The following is a 14,547-nucleotide window of genomic DNA, read 5'->3' as shown; positions in this document are numbered from 1 at the left end:
CGAAATTCAATAAAAATAGCCAACATATGTTACTGCATATTAAACCCAAAGTCTCTCTCCAATGATTCCGTTAATAAAAAAAACTGCCTGGTGCGATACTGAGCCATGCACAGGAGATGGATAATTGTTTCGGTTTGATCCCTGATTTCTTAGGTAATTGAGGCTAAGAAAACTGTACATGTGTATGACTGGCTTCAATGGCCCTGGGTTAGGAAAGGGGAAACATTGACCTTCTCCTGATTAGTGTCCAGTCACCCCTGTTATGATGCTTGTAGTAATAATAACGATCCTTGCATCCTTCAAGATGTCTCCAAGCGCTTCACAGAATACACTGTATATTGTGTGGGCGAAATGCAGCAGCCAATTGCGCACAGCAGCGTCCCCACAAACAGTCGTGGGTAAAACTGGACACATAAAGAAAAGTCTGGTCTTTACACGCCTGATGGGAAGAAAATTGCATCAAATGTTACCAGGTGCTATTTTTATAGAGATGCTTTCTTGTTGCATTCGCCATGTGGTTTTCTTCAACCAGAACTTTGTGGTGATCTGTATCCCCCGCTGCACTGTTATTTAGCACCTGTCTAGCCTTTGGCCCGCCCTGTGTTGAAGTAGTGCCACACTATGAGGACATCTTAGCGTTCCCCTCATTTACAGCATATCCCGTGATGCACACTGGGATGATTAATAGATTATTTAATAGGGTATTTTTTTTAAAAAGGATTTGAAATAAATGAATATTGATCCCGGGTTTCCTGGCTTATGTTTACCTCGAGGCGATGACACATAGGATGTGGAATTTACTCCCCCATCTTCACATCTCAATAGTTGTGGCAGAATTACAAGCATGTGCGATTGCTCTGCCACAGAAAGCTGTAGGGGCGGAATCAATAGAGATGTTTGTAGATAGACAGACATTCGGGTAGTTAGAGGAACAGTGGAAGAGCTTTTATGTGAAAGAGGAGAAAAATAGTAACACTTAAGAATCAGTTATTTCATGTTACTGATGCTCTTTGAACTCATACCTGCACAGGAGTGTCCCCTCACCTTTGTTTTTGTCGAAAAATGAACAATACTGATTCCAGTTGGTTTAGCTTCTTACGTCTGGTTACGTCGCAAGCTTGTGAAAGGAGCCAGGCCACACAGGCACCATGGGCCGAATGACCTCCTTCTATGCTGTAATATTGTATGAAATGCTCCCAAATCCTATTACCAAGCTTGGATCCAAGGCATCTGATGCTGTTCCTTGATGCTTGTCGCAACCTCTATCGAACTGAAGAAATCCTTCAAGCGTCTGTTGCAAGTGTGAAAGTTTCCTGAGTGTTGCAGCTCAGTTACCTCCTCCCATTGATGAGCAAAGACCATTGATTAACATGCTTCATTGTGCAATGATTACAGAATCCCCCCCTATCCAAGTTACAGCTGAAGTAGCTTGTCGGGACCACCAAAGGTCACAAGGAGAATCTGTTGGCCTCCTCTTTGCAAACCAGATTGTGCAGGGAAGTTCCATTTCATGATTGATCCTCTAAATGGGACACAAAGGTTGATTAGGAGGTGTATGTATGAAGTTCCCCCCCGCCCCGTATTTAACTCTACACAGTGAATGTGAGCCTTTTAAAAGCGTCCTTCCTGGCCAGAGCTGGAGTGAATTCAACCTAAAATTCACAGCAATGTCAAGGGTGGCCGGGGGGGAAGGTGTAGGGAGAAGGTTCGAGGAACAGACTGGAGCAGACCAGGCAGCTCAGTGTGATTTTGTAGGACGTTAAGGGACCTAATGAGGCATCAGTGTAAACAATCAAACACTCAGGAACCTCAAAGACACAAGTTGAGTTCAGCATTAATCACAAGTGCAGTTGGCTGTCTCCTGCAGCGAGGGCCGAGAGGAGGGTCTGGCTGTGGTGGGTGGTCCGGGAGAGGTGGTATCTGAGCTGCACTTTCCCATGTCAGCCATGGTTTGCTCAGATGCAGTCTAATGATGCGGAAGGTCACCCCTGAGCTTGTGGTGTCTGAGTGTATTGTTTCGCTAATTGTGCGACAGACAAGCCCATTACAGTAAATTGACCAATTACAGTCCTTTACAGTATATCCTGCAAAGCGCTTTGAGACGTTTCAGAGAGAAATGATAATTAAGACAATATGAAAGCAAGAAATGGCCATTGATCATATTGCCTAGTTTGGCCTGAAAATAAAGGTTATTGTATCTTGCAGCTGGTATAAAGAGCCACTAATGAGCACAGTTATTAATAATTATGAACTTGCTAGGTACTGTGTTGCATGCACTTCATTTCTTAGGACTTTTTTGATCAGTCGTGTGTCTGGGATATGTAGAAACCATGCTGAAGAATATTAACAATCCTTGCATTTGATACGACTTATCGCGTCTTTGAGACGTCTCAAAGTGCTTCACAGGGTACACTGTAAAGTGAGTTATAGACTGTATATTTTGTGGGAGAAACGCGGCAACCAATTGCGCACAGCGGCGTCCCACAAACAGTCGTGGATTGAGTGACCACATTCTTATAATTATAATTAATTTTTTGCAGATCATTTCCTGCTCCCTCTCGCTGTGGGTGTGTGTGTGGTGTGTGTGTTTGACAGATCCAGGCCAGGGCTTCAAATGACTGTGCACCAGAAAGAAAGTCTAGAAATCCATTTATTACAGATTTTTTTCGGTGGAGGAGAGATTTGTAACTTCATTACATAGTGCATCTAAATAGTACACATTCCCACTGCACAACAATTAAAATCCTTACATTCTGTGCCCTGATTACAATACAGTAATATTCCTTGATTGAATTCCTTTGGCACAGTATTTGCTTGTACATACTCTACACAGTACTTTACTAATAATAATAGTAACCCTTGCATTTGGTACAGAACCTTAACATATCCTTGAGATGTCTCACTGGAATTACTGTAAAGTATAGTGGCCGTATTTGTTGACGAACACCGCGGCCATTTGCAATGAGATCTTTTAAGTTCAAGGTTGATTGTTGGCTGAATGCAAGAAGCTACAATCAAATGGAAATATTTAAACATTGGGAGCCAGCGTACTCTAATAAAATGTTCAGAAGGCGTGACAGAAAAGCACTCATTGATCTCCCAACTTGGTGTAGAGATGGTGCAAGAGATTACTGCTAAATATAGGAATAATTACTACTGTATTTATAACCTATCGTCAGATCACCCATCTCCTTCATATCTACTTTACCTTTCCCCCCTCTCACCCCGATACCTTTTAATATTCAGTGGCAGTCAATTGGAAGGGGCATATTGTCCTGCACACCACAGCATTGCAACCATCCTGCATAATCCAATTCCACTCAATCAGTAAGGCTGAATCAAGGTGGCATCACAACACACAGCACAACAGTTAACCCTGGGGGCACACAGGCAGATTTTCTGCAGCAAAATAGCCATTGCACATTCAATTACAGCGAGACAAAAAAAAGCAGTCAATTCACTTTTCAGTGCGTCCTGCGAAGAGCCTTGAGACGTCTCGAAGATGTGACAAGGCGCTGTATCAAATGCAAGGATCTTTAAGACAGTTTTCTTCCATTGCAACTTCAACATGGAAAATCATGCTATGTAAAGAAAACTGTGTGCATTTTTGGAAGCTGTGTGGAACGCTGAACATCCAGGGTTACATATAGAGACAGATCGGCGATATAATGTGAAACGGCTTTTCGAAGCTGATCACTGCTCTGTCGGCCAGCACAAGCCGTCACCTGGCTCGATTAGCCCCGTCTGATTTTTAAAAAGAAAATACACAAAATCACAAAAAAAAGGTTCTTTCTGTTTGCATCTCAGGACAGATTGCTTTGTTTAAAATCAGCGCATTTAATTTCTTTTGCCAGTATGAAAGTTTAATTTAATTAAAGTATCAAACAGGCTTCCACTGCATCCATCCAGTGGACAGACTCATTTTTTTAAAACATAAATTGAAATATAAACAAGGCTTGCATATAGATATACATATATATTTATTTAAGCTTTGAAGTTTCCAGACTGATAACTCCAGGGCTGAGAGTTCACTACCTAAAACCCGACAGCTAGTTAACTCTTTCCTGGCTGTGGCATTGCCTTGTTCCCAGAGAACCAGACCAGATGTACGCTGTTCCTGCCGGCATCAAGCCAGTTAAAAACTCCCCCCAATCTTTGTTCTGTTACCTCCGGTATAACTGTGCTACACGAAGAGGTAGAAATTGAGTCTGCAGGCCAACTAGGTTTAACAATTACGTGGATGTAATTCTATACAGGGCTGCAAGCTGTTCTGGGCAACTTCAGGGAATTGTGTAGAGGGCTTTTTGGGGGCTATTTTTAGTTAGAAAATGGATTATTAACTTTTTTAAAAAACAAATGAACTGCACTTACATGTTGTGAAAGATGATTCAATAGTTAATTCTTACAAGCCTAACCCTGTGATTTGATTTAACAAACACTAAGGATTCATAAATAAGAACAGAAGTCGCTGGGAACGCTCAGCAGGTCAGGCAGCATCTATGGAGAGAGGAAAGTGAGTCAAAGTTTCAGGTCGATGACCTTTTCTCGATCTGGACTCATATTTTATCTTATTTCCTGCATTCTCTCTGACTTCCTTCTAAACCTTCCTTCTGAGCTTGTTCCAGAAGATCTTCATTTATTCTTTGATGGTGGCACTTATTGTGATCAGTTCAGAGCTATAATGATCTTTGCATTTGGCTTTACGTCAGGTCTCAAAGCACTTTGCACGGTTTTACAGTACAGAGTCTTTACTACGTTTGGAAGCAAACATGGCATCCAATTTTGCACACAGATATAGCCCAGAAACAGCCACGAAGTGAATGTCCAATCTTAGCTGGCGACTGTTACCCACACAGCGGGAGAAACTCCCTTCTCTTTTTGCATAGTGTCATAGGATTTTTAATGTCCACATGAATGGGCAGACAGCAGCTTGGTTTAATGTATCATTCCGAAGGACAGCACTACTGACAAGCCAACGCTCTCACACACACCAGCAAGTGTCAGCTCGCTTGTGAACTGAAGGTCCTTATGTGGGCTTGAACCCACGACTTAGAAGTGAGAGTGCTACCAGCTGAGTCAGTCTGACACTCGCTTTATTTTTCCATTGTTTTCTTTTGTGTGTAGAATTTGTCTTTTCTATCCAAGTGGGAATGTTTTCAACCTCTGTGCGGGTAAGGTCGCCGAACGAGCCAATGCAAAAAATAATGGATTTTAATTTGCAATGATTTTATGGTTGAGTGGTTGTTTCTGAGGAAACCTAATGAAGTGACGCTTTGATGCTGCCACAATGTCACTGTGCATTAGAAATACAACGCGGGTGAAAATCTGACGTGTAATGGGAATATTGTATTCTTCAACCTGATGTACCTCGAAGTGACTTCTTCACGTAGAGGGTAGTGAGCGTGTGGAACTCACTGCTCCTGTGTTTCACGCTCCTCACTACTCTGACAGCAGCTGGAGCAATAGTGTGTTCCTCAACAGCTGCTCCTGCTTTATTTTTCATTTACAGAAAAATCTGTGCGTTCAGGAAGGTCAAGAGGGAAACCTCGCCCAATAGGGGCTTACGTAAATTTGATTTGGGGAGAAAGGTTGAGATTTTATCCTTTGTGAGGGTCACTTGATGTTCAGGAATCAGTCGAAGTGCATCCTATGAATTACCGTTGGAACCACCTTCAGAGTTTGCCACGAGTTACGTACCCAGTTCATTCTCTCGCAGCTTCAGCTGGCAATAGAGCCAGCAAAGGACTAGGACCTTCAGCCTATGAAAGAAAACCAATACTGATTAGGAACCCGTAGCAACACAGCCCTGCAGCTAGCCGTCAATAATGTTTCGATGAGATATTCGACTGCCTATTTACACCGGCTAAACCTCGTCTCGAAATTATTGCTCCCCCACCTTCCCCCACCCCCCTCCACCCTTTGAACAGGATCTTTTGATTTTAAAAAGTCGTATTAATCATATATAAAATAAATATATTGACTGAAAGGGTCGGTAGTAACAGGTTCAATAACAAGTTCCGAAAGGGAATTGGATAGGTACTTGAAAAGGAAAAATTTGCAAGGATTTGGGGAGAGAGCGGGGCGGGATGTGGGACTGATTGAGTGGCTCTTCCAACAAGCCGGCACAGGCACGATGAGCCGAATGGCCTCCTTCTGTGCTGTAATATTCTAATATTCTATGATTCAATATGATTGAGCAGAAGTGCTCGAGACGTTTCCTTCACTTGAAAGGCGCCATCCAAGTTGTGGGTACTGGAATGTGCGTGTGTGTGGACGGGGGGGGAGAGAAGGGAGACGAGGTGGGTCATCTGATAGTCTACAGATAGCAAGCTCTGAGCCACCTGGTGATGTTAGCACGGCTGCCGCTGCCAGTGCATAACAGTCAATCAGTTGCTGCATTCAGGAGATATGAGGTAGGAGAAAATTGTAAAATAAAAAAATATATCCAAGAAACGGTGGAAGGTTTTCTCAGTCCCATCGCTGTTTGTGCTTCGCTGACTCCCATCCATACCTGTGCTTCGGGGTGTTTTCTGGGTAAAATGATGATGTTAGTGGCATCTGGGCCCCCCTCCTTCCGAACTCGAGAATAATTGGCCCGGACTTCTATCCTCTGCCGGCTCGCTGTCAGGAAAACAAAGAGACGGGTAAGTGACAAAGGGCATTGGAAACCCTACAGCTGCGTTGCTAATAATAACCCTCGCATTTGATACGGCGCCTTTCATGTCAGAACGCCGCCTCAAAGCACTTTACAGGATTTACCGTAAAGTGTAGTGACCGTGTATTTTTAGGCGATCACCTTGGGGTGGAATTCCAAACAAAATATACAGTCAATTCACTGTACAGTATATTCTGTGAATCGCTTTGAGACAAGAAGTGATAAGATGCTGTATCAAAATGCAAGGATTATTACTATTATTATTATTATTATTATTATTATTATTATTATTATTATTATTATTATTATTATTATCTAGCCATGATTGTCCAGTGGTCATTTTGCTGGTCCCATGTTCACCACAAAAACAATTAATATTTACAAGAACTAAAAAGGCATGTTTTATATTTCAGCAAATCTGCCCCAGATTGCCAGTTTCTTTGTGATCTGTTACAAAAAATATCCAGATGCTGTGTTATTTTAATCGACGTAACAACCAACAGAAGATTTCATGATCTTACGCTGTCTCTCTAAACCCCTCTGAGACAAGATCACAGCAATAAGCAAAAAATGCCTTTGATAATAGCGAAACCCAGGAACTGGTCGGGAATTGAGTCCGAGCAGACAGTATCTTCTCTTCAACCGTGCCTTCAGCTCCCCTCTCGACTCTCTACCCCCTCCTCATTCCCTCCCTACCCTCCCCTCCTCGCTCCCTCCCTTCCCTCACCCTGACCATTTCCCCCCAATGCTCGGGTCCCAACCCAACTGTCCAGCGCCTTGGGACGTCCTCCCGACGTGAAAGGCGCTCTATAAATGCAATCTTGTTGTTGTATAAGAGATGAGAACAGACTCAATAAAATAAATCTGAAGTAAGGCCCACTTGTCTACTGTGACAGCTCTGCAAAGATACATGCGAAATGTGCAAGCTTCCCCCAGATGGATTCAATGCGATAATTCTCTGTTATAACATGTCAATTTCCCCCCTTTCCCACTTCCCCCCCCACAGCCACAAGATTTTGCACATTCGAGTTGCGCAGTGCCTACAAGGAAATGGATTTGAAAGTGAACGGATTTGATCATTTTCTCTTCAAATCATCAGTAATGTCCTGGAGATGAAGGTTAGAGGTTTTTCTGTGATAGTTTTTCTGGCCATCAGCGACGTGGAATTGAACTTTGCCCGGATAGTTCGGGTTAACGGTGTCTGAAAGGTGTCTTTAATAATGAAGTTAGCCCATATATCCTGACCCGGTCACGCAAATCTGCTGCGAATCCAGACGCGTTTTTTTCCCCCCCCCTTCCTTCTTCACTTTCGGACATGAAACCCATCATTCACATAATCCACCGAGGAACTGCCAACTCTTTGAGGAACCCAGTAATGTTTTTGCAACAAATCGAATAATGCAAGACTGGCAGTTTCAATTTTCTTCAAAGAGCAACTTGAATGAGGCTGTACTGACTGGCGTTCTCTCTGTACTATGCACTATCCATCACTAATGGGTTTTCACAGAAAACGGCTTCGGAAAGCAGCCTGATCCAAAAACTTGTTTTAAAAAACTTTTTTGCCCTTTTATTTACAGATCCAAACTAAAATAACGCAGCTGATTGTATCTGGGCCAGACTGGGATTGCGTCCAATTGACTCAAGTCTTTAAGCAATTCCAGAGCAAGACCTTGCAATTGTTTGAGGTCAGTCACATACACAGACCCCGTGGAAATACTCAGCAGGAGGTTGTGGGTTCAAGCTCCACATCGGGCTTGGAACTCACAGTCTAGGCTGACACTCCTCTGTACTGACTGAGACGCCGTCCGGAGTGAAGGGCCCTGTATAAGTGCAAGTTGTTGTCCATCTGTCTTTTAAACCGAGGTCCTGTCTGTTATGTGCTCTGGGACTCTACCCTGCACAAGGGACACTATATAAATGCAAGTTGTCGTTGTTTGCCTGTTCAAGTGGACACTGCTCTGTGCAAATTGGCTGCCGCGTTTTGTGCAAATTACAGTCACTCAACTTTACAGCGAAATCCTGTGAAGTGTATTGAGACATCTCACCAATGTGATCAGACACTATCAAAAGTGCAAGGGTTGTTATTAATTCTTACCGACTCGTCAAGAGTTCCTGGGTAACTTCACAGAACGTACAGAACCGCGAAATGAACACTATAAATATTCCCAACCTTCTCCTTTATCGTTAGTTTAAAAAAATGGAAATTAAGAAAAATATTCTAAAAAAAGAAACATGTTAAAAGCCATGTGAGGAAAGGGTTGGGGAGTGGGACTCTCTCGGGGATGAATTACCTCCTTCAGTGCTGTAAGATTCTACAAATCAGTTGGAAACAAGTGTTACAGAAAATAGACGTCTTTCTTCTGGAAACTTGAATCTTTCTGGCTTGTTGATGTGCTGGTACCATTTTTTTTTTGCCGGCGGTGAAAGACGTTTCTGTCGGGCAACTTCAGAGTCTGAGTTTGAGGAAGCTTTGGATTCTTTCTTTTCAAGTGTCTTTTGCCTCCGGCTGCCTCTCTCTCACTGATGCCGTCTGTTCGAGCAGGGTCAGTGATCTGGGAGGTGGCAGGAGAGTGCCTCCGAGAGTTGATAGCACAGCGGGCTGAAGGAAAGGAGAGCAGCCGGACCCACTGGAACCTGACCCGAGATCGTCTCGGAGCTGAGTTGTTGAGGGTTGGGCTCGGCGGAACATACGCGGACAATCTGCAGAAGACTCATTTCGGGGTCACCGTCAAGCGCCCCGGGACGTTGCCCCCGCGTGAAGGGCGTTATATAAATGCAAGTTGTTGTTGCCGTTTTCACGTCCCGAGATGTCTCTTCCTGGTGCCTGTTTTCCCACCGCGAGACTCCTTCTTTTCAACAAGCATTGACAACGTATATCAGATTTGAGCCTCGAAGACGTGGGAATAATTCCTGTAAGTGTCCAAAAGTACTGACAATGTGGGGAAAATGTTGAAGCTACTCACCAACCAGACCAGATAGCTGTACACAGAAGCAACTAACCTATTTGGAGCTTTGGTGAATCCCTCAGTTTTTCAGAGTTCACATACTTCACCAGGTCCCCATATATTTTCCTTGAACCTTATTTATTAAAGTAACTAACACACAGTAGTGAGTGGTGGCAGGAGGGATACTCTCTAAATATTTATCCCCATGAATATATTCATCAAACGCTGGAAGCCCAGTGCCAGGATTTTAATAAGTACACGTTTCTGCAACTACGCTCTTTGTGATTTCTTTTTCAACAGAAAAAAAAAAGAGGGCAGGGAGCCAGGACATGAAACAAAAGAAAGATGAATGGGAGAACTGTCTTGTGTTTAATGTGCGAAGTTCCCATAGTTTTGCTTTGCTTGTCCAGCACATGCTTTTACAAGGGTAGAGAACCTCCTTCATATTGGGAACACACTGTTGCAGTTGCACAGTTCATTTATTCTGATTACTTTTCAGCAACACACCGGCCTAAAGGCCAAACCTCTCCATGTCCACCCAGGACTAGCTGACCGCAACCGTCCATCCAGGAATACATGGTGTTTCTGTCAATAAGCTAAATGCATTTAGTTGGCCATTGAGCTTCATTTCAAGCTATTAGTGAGTGATATTAAAGCAATTCCCAAAGATACCCTGAAAGAAATGTGTCATGTTTAAGGTGTGTACAAACCTTCCTGATGCTGCGTTTACAGCCCCATAAGAGGCACCTATAGAGAGAAAAATTCAGCACCATGTGGTTATGGTATAACTGGAGCCATTCGAGATTAATTGCCATAACTGAATGGATCACAGAAATATATCCGTGATATGTTTATTGTCCTGAAAGCAGTGTTTTGGGGGCAGTGAGAAATAGGAAACTATGTGAAGCAGCACCGAAACTCTTGACTATAGAAACAGTATTCAGGACTCACTATGTACCACCCCACCTAAGCAGGAATCCAAGATAGAAGGTACCAAGCAGGCAAGAGGGGAGGTGGGAGGTGGGGAGGAGGGTGTGTGAGGAAGGGGGAGGTGGGAGGTGGGTGTGTGGGGAAGGGAGAGGTGGGAGGTGGGTGTGTGGGGAAGGGGAGGTGGGAGGTGGGGAGGGGGTTGTGTGGGGAAGGGGGAGGTGGGAATGTCACTCCAGGAGTTGAAGACAGGTTTGAATCGCAAATTTCGCCCAGTCAATAAATCTTTCAGCGTTAATTGTGGAATGGAATGCGTTTAGGAATACTGCAATTTCCCCCCTATTTTCTTTCAAAGGAAGAGGAGGAGAGCAGTGCGGCTGATCCCCAATGTTTCAGGGTAGAGCTTTGAGGATTGATTAGATAGGCTAAGCCTCTTCAGCCATCAAAAGAAATGTCTCAGCGAGGACTTTAGAGAAGTATGTAAGATACTAAATGGGATAAAGGAAGCAAACCCCAGGATAATGCTCTCAAATATGCCAAGAGAGCAGGATAAAAGGTCAACGGGTTCAAGGCTGTGAAAGGCATTTTATGATGGACACCAGGAAGATTTGCTGATGCATCAAGAGAAACCAGTAGCTGCAATGGGTTACCAGGAAGGGTGATGGAGGGCAATGCATTGGACTTATTGACAGTCTATACAGTAAATCCTGTGAAGCGCTGTGAGACGTCTCGAACACGTGATAAGGCGCTATATCAAATGCAAGATTATTATTATTATCATTATTGCTGATTAAATGGGAAAGACGGATGGATTGGTTCTGCGAAAGGATCAGATCAAATGGGCTGAACGACTTTGCTGCATTGTCCACTAAATTATTAGAAGATTCGACAATTCAGTTCCCAACCTGCACTCAAAAGGCTACGAAAGAGCCTCATGGATATCTTTCTAAACACATAGTGACAAGGTAGCACAGGAGAATAATCTGGGAATTCTCTGCCTCCGCATGTCACTCACCGGCTTTGTTAAATATCTTACAATCGAACCTACGCCTAGAAAATTAATGACTGCGCCAAGCAACATAGAACAGGCACAGCTCCTTTGTGTGTTGTGCTTGCGGCAAATATTCCCTGTTACCATCAATAGCAGAACGCTCTGTATGTCAGCACTTTATTTTTTATCAGACTTCTGGTAATCGCTCAGGATTACAGGATAGCACCAACCTGCGCTGGTCAGGAAAGGCTCCCCTGCTGAGACGCACACTAACATGTCTCTCTCTATCTTTTCCCACGTGTTGATCTGCTCTCCATCAGGGGTAAAGAGGAGCTGAGCTGCTCGCCTCACGTGCAATCGCTCTGTGCAGTTCACCAGCAGCTGAAACGTAGAAACATAGAAACAGGAGTAGGCCATCCAGCCCCTCGAGCCTGTTCCACCTTCTGTAAGATAATGGCTGATCTGTACCTCCACGCCAATTACCCTCCCACTTGCCTGATATCCCTTGATACCCTCACCTAACAAACATGTATCCTCCTCAGTCTTGAAAATATGAATCGATGCAGTCATAATCCACAACCATCTGATCTCATCCTTCCCGGTTATTCCCCCCTTCCACCTTCCCACCCAACCACCCACCCATCCATCCTCCCATCACAAAATATAGTCAACTCACTTTACATTATATCCTGTGAAGCGCTTTGAGAGGTCTCGAAGACATGATATGGCGCTGTATCAAATTGCAAGGATTATTATTAGCAGTATTTACCTCTGGAATGCTTTTGCCCCAGGCATAGACTCCTTGGTCTGCACTGCCACCATTCAGATAAGCCAGAACCCTTTTGACGTTTGGCTGGCTGTAGAGCGGCCTTTGACTGAAGACCATCCTGTTGAGAACGTGGGGCTGTCTTTTCACCTGCATCGCTTGGACCTCGGACAGGTGCATCTGAGGGATATGATTTTAGCAAGTTAGTAAAAGGATCAAAAAGGTGTGAATTCCCATTGCTTTGGACACTGCTGTGTTGGCTGCCGCGTTTCGCCCACAAAATATACAGTCAATTCACTTCACAGTATATTCCGTGAAGCAGTGCTGTAATCAAATGCAAGGATTATTATTTTTTCAAGCGCTTTGAGACGCTACCCTTGCGTGAGGGGTACTGTATAAATACAAGTTGTTTTTTTTACATTATTTACATTATGCATTAAAAGAAGTTGTAGATGGAAGGAAGCAGTGAAGCATACCTACCTCCATGTTCTGTACCTCTTCCATTAGCTTGACCTCTGCTGGCGTTGGCTCAGACCATCCACCTTCCACCACCACGGGCTGAATTGGACTTTTTGTTGGCACCATAGTCGCTGGTTCCATAGTTCCCACTCGCCTCCCTGTAAACAGCCACAGTTTCTTTCACACTTTGCTGCTCACTCACATACTCTAGTTTGCCCTGGTTCCAAACAAATCCTTTCAGACCAGCAGATTGACATTGACAACATTGAAAATTACAGTCAAACTAGTCAATAACTTCATACTGGCTGCAGGTGCAAAGACCCCCTTCGTATGCATTTATAGGGTGCACCTCACACAGGGTAGCGTCCCAGAGCGCTTGATATGGTTTGGCCAGAAACAGGCCACCTGTGTATCAGGAATGTACCTTGCAGGTGACGCATTATATGTTTCATTTTATTGAGGTCACAAAGAACCTTTTCTTTCTGCAACCAGCATTTTCTCTGCAGCCTTTGCCTTCTGTTCAGTTCTGAAATTAAACAGAGAAGCAGTGTGTCCATCAACCATGGCATTATTTTTATACGGATGCAACTCTGTGTGAATTGCTTATTACAGCGGCGGTTCCATTTGCTTACTGTGCGCAACTGGCTGCTGTGGTTTAGCCCACAAAATATACAGTCAATTCACTTTACAGCATATCCTGTGAAGCGCTTTGAGACATCTCAAATGCCAAGAATTATTGTTATTATTTTGGCAAATTCTTAAATGCAACCTTAATTCTGAAGCTTGGGGGGGTGGGGGGGGGGAGTGGGTGGTAGAGGAAAATCTTTCATTGAGGACAAATGGGTAAAGGTGAGATCTTCACACCACAGATCACTGAAGCAGTTAAATTGCTAATTGTTAAGAGAGAGCTGCAGGTTATTAATATCCTTGGTGCTATAAACTTAATTTCTTCCTGTTATTATTCTACAAATTTCATAATACTCCGTCAGCCCGGACAAACACACTGAGACACAAAAGGCTTTGAAGTGGTGGGACATAATACGGTATAGATCAGCCCCATTTAATCCAGGGTGTTCTCTGCAGAAACCTAATGCTCTTCGGCTAATGTAAATCTCCATAACCGGCAGGGTTACTCTCCTCTCTCAGTGTGCTCTCGGTAGTGTATCAAAAGGATTCATTAAACAGAGAAATTTAATTACTGTCAGGAACTGACGTGGGATTTCGACGTGTGGCTGTAGAAGGACCCGGTGCAGATGGTAGTGGGAGTGTGAAGTTGTACCTAACGTGGAGCCGAGATAACTCAGTTCCTGTTATGAGCCACAGCATCGACACGGGGGTATGAGAAACCTGTCTCGATCCTCAATGACACAAAGTCAACTCATAAATGAGACTTGTGTGGAGCAGCACATTATCTGCAGTACAGCTCTGGCATTTGTGGACTGTTCCATCTCTTCATAGATGGAAATACGTTTTTTTTATTTTTGAAAGCTAAATTTGCGCAGCCATTGAAACAAATGGAGTATATGGTGGCAACCTGCCCAATAAATACCCTTTAGTAGGCGGGCATTTAATGGATAGCACTGCAGCAGCAGAATGTGAGATCCCAGTTCAGTGGTGACTTCCCCTTTAACAACAACAAGAACTTGCATGTATATAGCGCCCTCCATGCAGGGTAGCATCTCAGAGCGCTTAACAGTGGCGGAGACTCACTTCGAGCTGGAGTAGGGGGGAGAAGGGAGGGAGGGAGGGAGGGGAAAACAAATATATCCAGCCAGAGTCTGATCCTTGACAGTACAGCTTGAAG

The 14,547-nt window shown here is 43.9% G+C and overlaps 1 protein-coding gene across 1 annotated transcript in view; it reads right to left on the bottom strand.

The window, feature by feature from the left end:
* Nucleotides 1–3,489: 3,489 nt before the first annotated feature.
* LOC103175107 (doublecortin domain-containing protein 1) overlaps nucleotides 3,490–14,547 on the bottom strand; it is a 56,980-nt gene continuing 45,922 nt past the window's right edge. Inside the window, exons 20-26 of the mRNA XM_007887870.2 lie at nucleotides 13,168–13,269; nucleotides 12,765–12,901; nucleotides 12,288–12,464; nucleotides 11,749–11,899; nucleotides 6,512–6,621; nucleotides 5,698–5,759; nucleotides 3,490–4,497 (exon numbers count right to left, since the gene is read on the bottom strand). Coding sequence (XP_007886061.2) covers nucleotides 5,703–5,759; nucleotides 6,512–6,621; nucleotides 11,749–11,899; nucleotides 12,288–12,464; nucleotides 12,765–12,901; nucleotides 13,168–13,269 — 734 coding nt within the window. The 3' untranslated portion in view covers nucleotides 3,490–4,497; nucleotides 5,698–5,702. The remainder of the gene's footprint in view (nucleotides 4,498–5,697; nucleotides 5,760–6,511; nucleotides 6,622–11,748; nucleotides 11,900–12,287; nucleotides 12,465–12,764; nucleotides 12,902–13,167; nucleotides 13,270–14,547) is intronic.

This window comes from Callorhinchus milii, unplaced genomic scaffold (assembly GCF_018977255.1).
Source record: "Callorhinchus milii isolate IMCB2004 unplaced genomic scaffold, IMCB_Cmil_1.0 Scaffold17, whole genome shotgun sequence".
NCBI lineage: Eukaryota > Metazoa > Chordata > Chondrichthyes > Chimaeriformes > Callorhinchidae > Callorhinchus > Callorhinchus milii.
This window is presented reverse-complemented; position numbering and strand designations above follow the sequence as displayed.